At 45.9% G+C, this 12129-nt stretch overlaps 1 protein-coding gene across 1 annotated transcript in view; it reads left to right on the forward strand.

Annotated features, from left to right (window-relative positions):
• Nucleotides 1-12129, forward strand: part of LOC109919681 (dynamin-1-like) — a 153354-nt gene that overhangs the window by 106460 nt on the left and 34765 nt on the right. Inside the window, exons 9-10 of the mRNA XM_048613395.1 lie at nt 7198-7307; nt 11816-11927. Coding sequence (XP_048469352.1) covers nt 7198-7307; nt 11816-11927 — 222 coding nt within the window. The remainder of the gene's footprint in view (nt 1-7197; nt 7308-11815; nt 11928-12129) is intronic.

Here is a 12129-nt window from a genome sequence, read left to right on the forward strand (position 1 = left end):
GTCACCGGACCCGAAACGTTAACTCTGTTTTCTCCTTCACAGATGCTGCCAGACCTGCTGAGCTTTTCCAGCAACTTTGTTTTTGTGCCCTTCAGTTTATTTTGTCTGCGCCAGTCATCAAGCAGCCATCTGTTCTAATTCCATTTTCTTGACCCATAGCCTTGTAATCTCTGAAAATTCCCATTATCCCAATGGTCCCCGTTAATAGCTATTGATTCCCTCAGGCTAACCTTTCACCTATTTCTTTGTCTGTCCCACTGTTTACTCTGTCACCATCTCCACTGATAATTTAATTCTCTCTACCCCCCCCCCACCCCCCCATCATCTTCAGGGTACATATCAACCTTTTCCCAGCTACTATCAGTTCTGAAGAAGGGTCATTGGACCCAAAATATTAACTCTGCTTTCTCTCTCCACGGATGCTGCCAGACCTGCTGAGTCTTCCCAGCAGTTTCTGTTTTTGTTTTTGTTCCTGATTTCCACCATTCATAAATCTTTAGCTTTTTTAAAATGAAATTTCAAGTGCTTGGAGTCATAGTCATAGAGTTGTACAGCATGGAAACAGATCTTTTCGTCTAACTCGTCCATGCTGACCAGATATCCTAAATTAATCTAGTCCCATTTGCCAGCATTTGGCCCATATCCCTCTAAATCCTCCCTATTCATATACCCATCCAGATACCTTCTAAACGTTGTAATTGTACCAGCCTCCACCACTTCCTCTGGCAGCTCATTCCATACATACACCACTCTCTGTGTGAAAAAGTTGCTCCTTACATTCCTCCCAAATCTTTCAGCCTTGCCTTAAACCTATGCTCTCTAGTTTTGGACTCCCTACCCTGGGGAAGAGACCTTGGTTATTCACCCTATCTATGCCCCTCATGATTTTGTAAACCTCTATAAGGTCACCCCTCAGCCTCCGATGCTGCATTGAAAATAGCCCCAGCCTATTCAGCCTCTCCCTATAGCTCAAACCCTCCGAACCCCGCAACATCCTTGTAAATCTATTCTGCACCCTCTCATGTTGCACAACATCTCAAGGGTTCCTGCTTCAACCACCCACCTTAGGGTTGGGGTTCTGAGTTCTGGATTCCCACCACCCTCTAGGTCAAAAATATTTCCCTCAAATCCACTTCAAACCTCATGCAGTTGACCTTTAACCTGTGCCCTGGTTACTGTCCCCAACACTCAGGGGAAAAGTTTAACTTTATCTATCCTGTTCATGTCCCTCTGAACCTTGTACATCTCAATCAAAAATCTCCTCAGCCTTTCCGCTCAAAGGATAACAACCCCAGTCCATCTAATCTCTCTTCATAGCTGAATCACTCTAGGCCATATCCTGGTGAATCTCCTCTGCACCCTCTCCAGTGCAGTCACATCCTTCCTATAGGTGTACAAAATGATCAGAGGTATAGATAGAGTGGACGGCCAGAGAGTTTTTCGTAGGGTGGAGGTAGCTATTATGAGGGGGCATAATTTTAAAGTGAGTGGAGGTAGATATAAGGGAGACATCAGAGGTAGGTTCTTTACTCAGAGAGTGGTAGGGGCATGGAATGCATTGCTGGAGAGGGTAGTAGAGTCGGCCTCATTAGGGGCAATTAAGCGGCTATTAGACAGGCATATGGATGATAGTATAAGGTAGGGGTGGAGGTTAGATAGACCTTAGGTTTAGGGTAAAAGTTCGGCACAGCATCGTGGGCCGAAGGGCCTGTACTATGCTGTACTGTTCTATGTTTTATGTTCTATGTGCTATGTTCTATAATATGGGGCCCAGAATTGCACACTGTACTCCAGCTGTGACCTAACTAATGTCAAGCTCTTGACTTCCTTGCTCTTCTATTCAGTGCCTTGACTAATGAAGAGAAGAATCCCCAATGCCTTCTTAACCAGCTTACACACCTGCTGTTGGTTAAGGGAAGAATATTGACCCAGATACCAGGAGAAAAAGGTTTTGGGAGGGGGTAGTTCTGGTTGCAGATGAGTTTCAGTTGATTTCCTCATTTCAGAGGTAGCGCCTCCAACAGGGCAACACTCCCTCTGCACTGCCTTGGAGTGTCAACCTGGATAAGAGACTAGTGTGTCAGAATTGGGGCTTGAACCCACAGCCTTTGGGGTGAGGTTGTTGCTTAATGTGTCGTAGCTCATAGTTTTAGAGCTACCTCCTAATCTGTTGGCATTTTCTGGCATATGTCAAGACTCCAGGACTTGGGGTGGCACGGTGGCTCAGTGGTTAGCACTGCTGCCTCACAGCACCAGGGACCTGGGTTCAATTCCACCTTTGGATGACTGTCTGTGTGGAGTTTTCACGTGCTCCCCGTGTCTGTGTGGATTTCCTCCGGGTGCTCCGGTTTCCTCCCACAGCCCAAAGATGTGCAGGCTAGGTGGATTGGCCATGTTAAATTGCTTGTAGAGTTCAGGGATGTGTAGATTAAGGGGATGGGTCTGGGTGGGATTCTCTGAGGGTCAGTGTGGACTTGTTGGGCCAAAGGGCCTGTTTCCACTCTGTAGGGATGCTATGATTCAGTAACTTGTCCAAATACCAACCTCCAGTTCAATGATGGAGCTCACGACTAGCCATGCTGAAGCTGGGGTACCGTGGGTAATGTTCATTGCTCATGTTATTGGAATAGCAATCCAGAGGGCAAGACTCCAGGCACCACAGGATCTGGATAGGCGGAGACTGCGGGTATAACCAGCAATGCATGTGGGGATCCTGGGAATATCCTGAAGCGCTGAGCTACATGGGAATTGCTCAGGAAGTTTCAACTCACAAAGGGTTTTTCACCTGACCACAGGGCCTTCCACAAATGTCCCTGCCTCTCTGTTAGAGTCAGAGACTTTAGATGTTCTGATGTACTAATAATTAGCCAGGAAAGTTTGGACAGGAAGAAACCCAGCTCGACTTCTGGGAAGCTCCGGAACCAACACAATCCAACTACCCCCAATGTGATGACTCATGCTCCCCCAACCCCTCCAATATGGCTACTCCCCCACTCCTCATTAGCCCACTAACTCACCTCCATCCATCTTACACACTTCACTCACATGTCACACCCATGTGACCTACCTTTGCACACAATCTATCAACCTACCCACCTACTAATTCACTCTGTCACACTCTCATCTGTCTACTTCCATCAACATCAACAAACGCTGTACGTTTAAGCTTGCCACTCACCTACGAGTGCCATAAACAGTGTAAGGGGTTGCGTGTTCTGCCTTTGCCCCTCACTCTACACTGCTTTAAGAAAATCCTCTGCTGGATCTGCGTTCCGCATTTTAGATACAGGGAGGTGGTTTCCCCTTCTGGGCGACTCAGTCCTAGACTCACAATAACCAGCCACCCATTTAAGACAGTGATGGGGAGGAATGTCTTCTCTCAGAGGCTAGTGAACCTGTGGAATTCTTTACCGCAGGCGGCTAAGGAGACTGGGTTGTCAAGTATATTCGAGGCTGAGACAGACAGATTTTTAAACAGCAAAGGAATCAGGGGTTATGGGGAAAAAGCAGGGAAGTGGAACTCAAGCTTATCAGATCAGTCACAATCTCAGGGAATGGTGAGCAGGTTCAGTGGGCTGAATGGCCTATTTCTGCGCCTATCCCCTTATGGTCCCAGGTTGTATTTACGTTTGCCCTTCCTTTCTCTGGAGGTGCCGGTTAATCTCATTAAGTGCCTCTCTGAAGTTGCCTCTCCGAAGACTCCACTTCTTTGACCTGCGGCGTTTTCCGGAAAAGATCGGGCCTTGCCCTGGGGCCTACATCAGACTCCGTCTCAGCGCAGGAAGTCAAGTGGCTCATTGGTTTAATTTCTCCTGCGATACAATTCAGCAATGGGTTGACTTAATTTCCGAATCAAATCCATCTGGAGAGGACAGCTTATAAACACCAGAAAATCCTTTCTGTTTGAGCATCTTCATGCCTTTAGGGAGAACACTCTGACCCTGGATAGATTTTTGCGATGAAAGTTTATTTCACAGTTGAGTCACTTGGAAGGGGACCCAGACCAGAGGGGTGAGAAAGAAATGAAGACATGATTTGTGTGCGAATATGTTTTTAGTAAATGTTTGCTAGAGATAATGTTTCCTCACATGAGTCTCTTGGCTCGAGAAGGCATTTCTGCGTTGGTTTTAAAATGTGGTGTTGTGTTGCAATCGAACTCTTTAATCTGAGGGCCTCAAAATTGTGAAATATCTTGCCTTCCATTTCAAACCGCACCCCCCCCCACTCTCCACAAGCTTTTATCGACCTCAGTTCTGCTTCATAATTTTCCTCTCTGTTGTGCGACCTCAGTAGCTGTCCATCAGTACCATAGTACCTCAATCTTGAGTCAAGAGGTCATGGGCCCGTCCTCCTAGTCCTGAGATGTGAGCACATCGATCTATGACACTACAGCAACAGCACTGAAGGGAAGAACTGCCTTTTGGACTAGACTGCTCCCTATCGTTGAATCTAAATGATCAAGATTACCCAGATTCCTGGTTAAAATATCCCCCTCACCCAGCTTACCAGAAAGTAGATTAATTGCTATTTGTTCACTGCTTCTGAATGCTTGCTGTGCACAAGTTAACTGTCCTCTTTTGCAATGACTAACAACCTATTAATATGTATTTAGCCTTGGAACTTTCTCGGATGACTCAAACAGGGGCATAGGATGGGCGGCACGGTGGCTCAGTGGTTAGCACTGCTGCCTCACAGCGCCAGGGACCTGGGTTTCATTCCACCCTTGGGAGACCATCTGCGTGGAGTTTGCACGTTCCCTCCATGTCTGCGTGGGTTTCCTTCAGGTGCTCTGGTTTCCTCCCACAGTCCAAAGATGTGCAGGTTAGGGTGGATTGGCTGTGGGAAATTGCCCACAGTGCCCAGGGATTTGTAGGCTCAGTGGATTAGCCATGGGAAATGTGGTTATGGGGAGAGGGTAGGGGGCTGATTCTGAATGGGATGCTCTTAGGAGGGTCAGTGTTGTCTTGATGGGCCAAATGGCCTCTTTCACACTGTAGGGATTCTATTTAGGATCAGGAGTAGGTCAGTTGGCCATTTAAGCTTGCTCTGCCATTCAGTAAATACGTGGCTGACCTGGTGTGTTCTCAGTACCACTTTGCTTCCTGTACCCCATTCTCCTTGACCATCTTGTCAGTCAACAATCAATTTAACTCAATCTTCAATAAATTTAAATTTAAACCTGGCCTCCACCAGCTTCTGAGGAGAGAATTCTGTTCTATGTAGAATGGAACCAAACGGACTAGTGGGTGATTTGGAATGCTACCACCAATCCTCCTTCCTGTTCTTGTAAAATGAACCTTACGCAAGTTAGACAGGCCCTGGTGGGACGCCACAACAAAGACAAAACCAAACAGTCTGAAATATATCAAAATTAAATCAAATGTCATTGTCAGAGGCAAACATTACTTTGCACCACACGACTTACCTCTGAGGATTCGGGACAAGTTCACCTCTCACCTTCCGTACAGTCTCTGAGGATTCGGGACAAGTTCACCTCTCACCTTCCGTACAGTCTCGACTCAGAGTAGGTGTCCTAGTCCCTGGTGTGTGATTTGAAGCCACAACCTTTTGATTGTGAAATGACTGTGTCACCCAGTGAGCTGGGGTGACCAATTACTCCTTTCACCCATTTAAAATAAACCTGAAATAAGGTTAAGCAGCCCCAGATGGAGCACCGTGACTCAAACATCATTAAATGGTTAATGGAGAGCTATAAAAAGTGAACGGACACTTATCAAATCAAAATAACATTCTCCGGGGTGATGATGCAGTGCCTACTGGTCTCTAAACACCTGTATTGTGCCAGGGGGCATGTAATGCTCCTTCTCCTGGACCTCCAAGTGTGGATGTAACTGTTAAAAGTGGGGCAAATACTCGAGAACCATGACCCCCCTCCTGGACCATTGCCTGGACGTATTAATGGCTATTTTGGCCAAGCCCAGGAGCAGGCCCACGAGGAGTGCCCTTTGACCTCCCCATCCCTCCCGGGGTGCCCTGGGCCTAAGGGCCTGATTGGTTAACAATGGTGGAAGATGAGCCACGAGTGACCACTAACAATGGGACACACTTATCTAAGCCACAAGGAGTAATTTATTTCATGATGGTCATACATGGTTTGTTACACATATTTACTAAGGCTGTCAGGAACCAGGGACAATGTATCTGAATCCATCAATATCTTGAGCTGGATTTATCATTGTATACCCAACTCTGTATGATATCATCAGAATGGGTGGAGCATAGTGCAGTCTTCAACATTAACTCTTTCAGAACCATAAACAAGAACACCGACCCTCTGAGGGAAAGAAAGAACTCTTCATGTCTGTTGTGAAGGGAGACCTCTTATTCTTAAACCATGCCCCATGGTTTTAGCCTCCCCCCACCCCCCCGCCCCCAACAAGAAGAAATATCCTCTGGGTATTCTCCATATCCAGTTCCCTTAGACTGTGTATATTTCAGTGCAATCAACTCTCATTCTTTCAAACTCCAATGGGGTGGCACGGTGGCTCAGTGGTTAGCACTGCTGCCTCACAGCACCAGGCACCCGGGTCTGATTCCACCTCCAGGCGACTGTCTGTGTGGAGTTTGCATATTCTCCCTGTATCTGCATGGGTTTCCTCCGGGTGTTCCAGTTTCCCCCCACAGTCTAAAGATGTGTAGGTTAGACAGATTGGCCATGGGAAGTGTGGGGATGGGGTCTGGGTGGGATGTTCTTTGGAGGGTCAGTGTGGACTTGATGGGCTGAATGGCCTGCTTCCACACTCGAGCGATTCTATGATTTAATGGAATCAGGCGCAACCTGCTTTTATCTTTCTTCATCAGCTGAGACCTTCATCCCAGAAATGAGTTGAGTGAACATTCTCTGATCTTATCTCAGAATTAGATAAATGCAAGACTTTTTTCCTATTCATCCTTTTCTTCTTCCTTTTATTTTCTTCATCTCTTAATCTTTTCGGTTTTGATGGTGTCGTTACTATGGACCTAGGTTTCTCAATGACAGAAATTCAAAGGGGTTTAAAGTTACTTGATTTCTGTTTTATAGGCTGGAATTGCAGCATTTAACAAAATAACCTTGTGATAAGACTTTCGTTTGCTGAATTGGGTTCACCACAGGCGGTAATGCATTACTCCATTCTATTTGATTCGCTTTGCTAGCACAGGTAAGATGTTAAATTACTCACTGCTGATGTCTTACAGGAGAAAGAGAAGAAATACATGCTGCCGCTTGACAACCTGAAGTTACGTGACATAGAGAAAGGATTCATGTCAAGTAAACACATCTTCGCTCTCTTCAACACAGAGCAGAGGTATGTAGTCTCAGTCTGTAGTTACTCCAGCGGCTAGTGGGAGGGAGATGAGACTAGACAGTGTCTAACCTGAGGGAGCTTTGGGCTACCCCCATATGACAGGCCCAGATTGAGTGACAGGTAGGACTTCCATTGAGCCTTGCCCCATCCACCGTGTAGAGGAGATGCCATGATCATTGGTCTGTTTCATGGACACAGTCTCCTCAGTGTCAGCCAATGGCGGGAGAAACACCTGACTGTTAACCATTGCAATGTCTACGCCCAATGCATCCAACATCTGGTTGAAGGGAGGACTCAGAGGGAGGTTAGGGAGATCCATAGAAAGAGGAAAAGCATGCTCCATCCGAACCGGTGAGCTGATGATTTTCACAGGCAAGTTTCATAATTAGAAAGAAATTATTTATAATGATCACTTTCTATTGAATGTTAACTACCTGTAGGCTTTGGAAGCAGTTCAGAGATCATGTGTGGGAGCTAAACAGGCAGTGATTGTGAATCTTTCAGTTACTGGATTTCTGAAAGACTCCCTTTAGCTATAGTTGAATGTCACAAAATACTACATTGCTCAGACCTTTGATTATAGGAGTTGGGACGTCATGTTGAGTTTGTACAGGACATTAGTGAGGCCTCTTCTGGAGTACTGTGTCCAGTTCTTGTCACCCAGTTATAGGAAGGATATCATTAAGCTGGAGAGGGTTCAGAAAAGATTTACCAGGATATTGCCGGGAATGAAGGGTTTGAGTTATAAGGAGAGGCTGGATAGGCTGGGACATTTTTCCACTGGACTGTAGGAGGTTGAGGGGTGACCTTGTTGAGGTTTATAACATTGTGAGGGGTCCTAAGGTGAATGGCAGGTGTCTGTTTCCAGGATGGGGGATTTCAAGACCAGGGGACATATTTTTAAGGTGAGAGGAAAAAGATTTAAAAACATATGAGGGGCAACTTTTTTACACTGAGAGTAGTTGGTGTGTGGAATGAACTTCCAGAGGAAGTGGTGGGTGCAGGTACAGGTACAGTGTTTAAAAGGATAAGTACATGAACAGGAAAGGTTTGGAGGGATATGGGCCAGGAGCAGGCAGGTGGGACTAGTTTAGTTTGGGGTTATGTTTGGCATGAACTGGTTGGACTGAAGGATCTGTTTCTGTGCTGTATGACTCTATGACTATGGTATCATTCATTTTTTTTTATTCCATCATAGATGCGTAGAATAATTTGCAGCACAGGATAAGACCATTCAGCCCATTGAGGCAGTGCTGGTGTTATGTGCAACCTTTTCTGTTTCAGCTAAGAGGGGAATTGGAGCATGAAGCTATTCCACAAAAGTTTCCAGGCTTGTGATTTTGCTGGGGGCGTGGCACTGACTTCGCGAGACTGGGCAGAGAGCTTTGGAAGATTTGTAAGCAAATCTTTTTGCTGTCACAGGATGTGAGAGTGCAACTCAGGACGCTATTTGGAACCTAGCACTAGGCGGGTGATGGGGGTTGAACATCGGTGGCAGTGCAGGGAGACCACTGAGACTGACTTCCAAGAAATAATACGGAAAAACCCATCGCTGAGGTTCTGCACAGATACTTAACGCACTCAGAATACAGTCACGTATGTGCTGTTTTACACAGGCTTATGCTGCCTCTTTAAAAATGGCCTTAAAGAGACTGCAGAGAGAGATGTAACCTGAGCATGTGGAGAACTTGGATAGAATTTCACTGGTGAACATTCCTGCCTCAGCCAGCAAGCACAACCAAAACACCCGTGTTAGTTTCCTGTCTACACCATTCAGATGGATTTGCTTATTTTGAGAGGCTAAATAACAATGTTAAGTTATTCCAGACAGGAATCTGATGTGTAATATAGTGCACTATAAATAATGTACAGGGAAATTAAGTCTGGTTCGCCCTCTGTTATAATCCTGAGATGCCGGTAGCTCTGCCTTGTCAGTAGATCTGACATAAAAGGAATTTCTTTAACACATGCTACAGCCAAAGGTTTATATTTGTCACAGTGTGCTCTAGAGAGCGTCAGTTCTGGACATGACCTTGACAATGATAGCATAGAATTTATGATGATACAAAGGATCTTTTACAATGAAGGGTCCATCCTTCAGAGGAAGGTTCTGTGCAGGGAATGAGCAGTAGTTGGAGAGGCCACTGATTTGTTTTCTTTATGGAAGTAAAACCAACCAGAGATATAACCAGGAGTATAGCAAGTGCTACCAATCTTTTGCACTTTCTCTGATGGGGTTAATAATGGGTTAAATGCTTAGCATCATAGCGAAGGCACCGGGAGCCTGGGTTCCATTCAGATTTGGAATTGTTTGCAGCTCTGTGCCAGCCGGGACATCGGGAAACATGCACTGGTTAAAGAGGAATGCGATTAAAGTATAACAAGCAATAAATGTCTGATTGCTGTGTTGCAGCAGCAACAATGCTGTAGGCACGCACTGGGCTCTCTCATCAAAGCAGCAACCATGCAAAATGGTGCTAAATTTTAAAATGGAGCCAGGGTGGGGGGGAGACGTGACTGAGATGTATAAAAATATGAATGGGTAGGTAGCGAGGAACCTTTTCCCCCCCAATGGAGGGATCAGTGGCTGGGTTGGGGGTTGCTCGGGGAGGTGGGGTGTAAAATTAAGGGAAGGGGCCAGAGGTTTAGAGAAGCTGTGAGGAGGAGGCAATGGCCTAGTGAAATTGTTAATCCTCTGGATCTAGGTAATGTCTGGGTACCTGGGTTCAAATCCTGTCATGGCAGATGGTGAAATTAAGAGTGTAATGATGACTGAAAGTCCATTCTTGATTGTCAGGAAAAACCCATCTGGTTCAACGTAGCTATGAACGTAGAACAATACAGTACAGGCGCCCTTTGGCCCATGATGTTGTGCCAACCTATTATCCTGGTTCACTAATGCCCTTTAGAGAAGGAAACTGCCATCCTTACCTGGTCTGGCCTACATGTGACTCCAGACCCACAGCAATGTGGTTGACTCTTTGCTGGCCTAGCCAGGGGCACCCTCATCCTGTGAATGAATTTTTAAAAAAACATTCACCCAGAGGGTGGTGGGAATCTCGAACTCACTGCCAGCAAAGACAGAAGTGCTGATAACATTTAAGAAGTGTTTAGATGTGCACTTGCAATGCCAAGGCGCACAAGGCTGTGGGTCAAGGGATTGGAATGGTTAGGTGATTATTTATGACTGGTGCAGACATAATGGGCTGAAGGGCCTTTTTCTGTGCTGTCCTATGACACCACTGTTCAACTTGCAGCTTCCAGCCTGTACGAGTACGGACAGCACTTTGCTGCTGACACTCCCAATTTCTGATACACCCAAATGTGTAGTTCTGGGTCAGTGATCCAGGCCCTAGCGATTTAGTTTGAGCTGCTTCATATGAGTTAGGCTGAAGCAGGGCTAATCCTTCAGGTGTGATGAATTGTGTACCATGAGGTTGGCCCCAGTCCATTTCCAATGGCAACTGGCTTCTCAATTTCATGGACCAAACAGCCAAAATCAGTATCGGCTCAACTATGAAATTAAAACCCTTTCCGCAGTAATAGAAAACAACGAACTGCAGATGCTGGAAATCTGAAACAAGGACAGAAACTGCTGGAGAAACTCAGCAGGTCTCACAGCGTCTGAGGGAAGAGAAACAGAGTTTATATTTGTCACAGTGTGCTCTAGAAAGCGTCAGTACTGGACATCACCTTGAGAATGATAGCATAGAATTTATGATGAGTCCAGTGGCTCTTCATCAGTCCTTCATGCAGCCTGTGTTGGTGAAGAATCACTGGCATTGTAGCTTTGAGGAAAAGGTTTTACTGCTCCAGCCAGACTCACCACCAAAGCCCTGGGCAGCTATCGCCTAGAACAGCACCAGCTTCCGTGGTTTCTGCCCATGGCCTGAAATTGTTGTGAGGCCAGTAGCTTTGCTCCTTAGGATGGCACGGTGGCTCAGTGGTTAGCACTGCTGCCTCACAGTGCCAGGGACCCGGGTTTGATACCACCCTCAGGTGACTGTCTGTGTGGAGTTTGCACATTCTCCCCGTGTCTGTGTGGGTTTCCTCTGGGTGCTCCAGTTTCCTCCCATGGTCCAAAGGCGTGAGGGCTAGGGTGGGTTGGCCATGCTAAATTGTCCATTATGGGCAGGCTGGGTGGATTAGCCATGTGAAATGCTGGGGTTAGGTAGGGGGCTGGGATGCTCTTCAGAGGGTTGGTGTGGGCTGAATGACCTGCTTCCACATAGTAAGGATTCTATGAACCTTCCCCTCTCTTTATTTACTTCAGTGCGGCTCATTTTACTCTTTGGCAGCACCTTTCTTGAACCCTCCTGCCTATCAGATGAACATTCTGGCTCGTTCTCTCAATGCCATTAGAAGTTAAAAAAAAAGAACTCCCTCAGAATGTGCAGCCTCTGATCCCAACCCCTCATTATATTCCCAGTCTGCCTCAAACTGTGGCTTTTCTATGTTTGCGCCCCACCCCGCTCCTCCCCACATCCCAACCTCATCTTTTCCTACAGGAATGTTTACAAGGATTACAGACAGCTGGAGCTGGCTTGTGAGACCCAGGAGGAGGTGGATAGTTGGAAAGCTTCATTCTTACGGGCTGGTGTTTATCCAGAGAGAGTTGGGGTATGTGTCCTCATATATACATACATATATATAACATATCTGTATATCAATTTGTCTGTATATTCAGATAGTTGTGTCTGTTTAATGCATGTGAACATATAGTACATGTGGATCCATGTATAATATTTTTAAAATATATTTTTATTTATACATTCATATTTTATATAATATTTTTAAAATATCATATTTTATTTATATATTT

Source organism: Rhincodon typus, chromosome 28, assembly GCF_021869965.1.
Source record: "Rhincodon typus isolate 14 chromosome 28, sRhiTyp1.1, whole genome shotgun sequence".
In the NCBI taxonomy this organism is placed as follows: Eukaryota; Metazoa; Chordata; class Chondrichthyes; order Orectolobiformes; family Rhincodontidae; genus Rhincodon; species Rhincodon typus.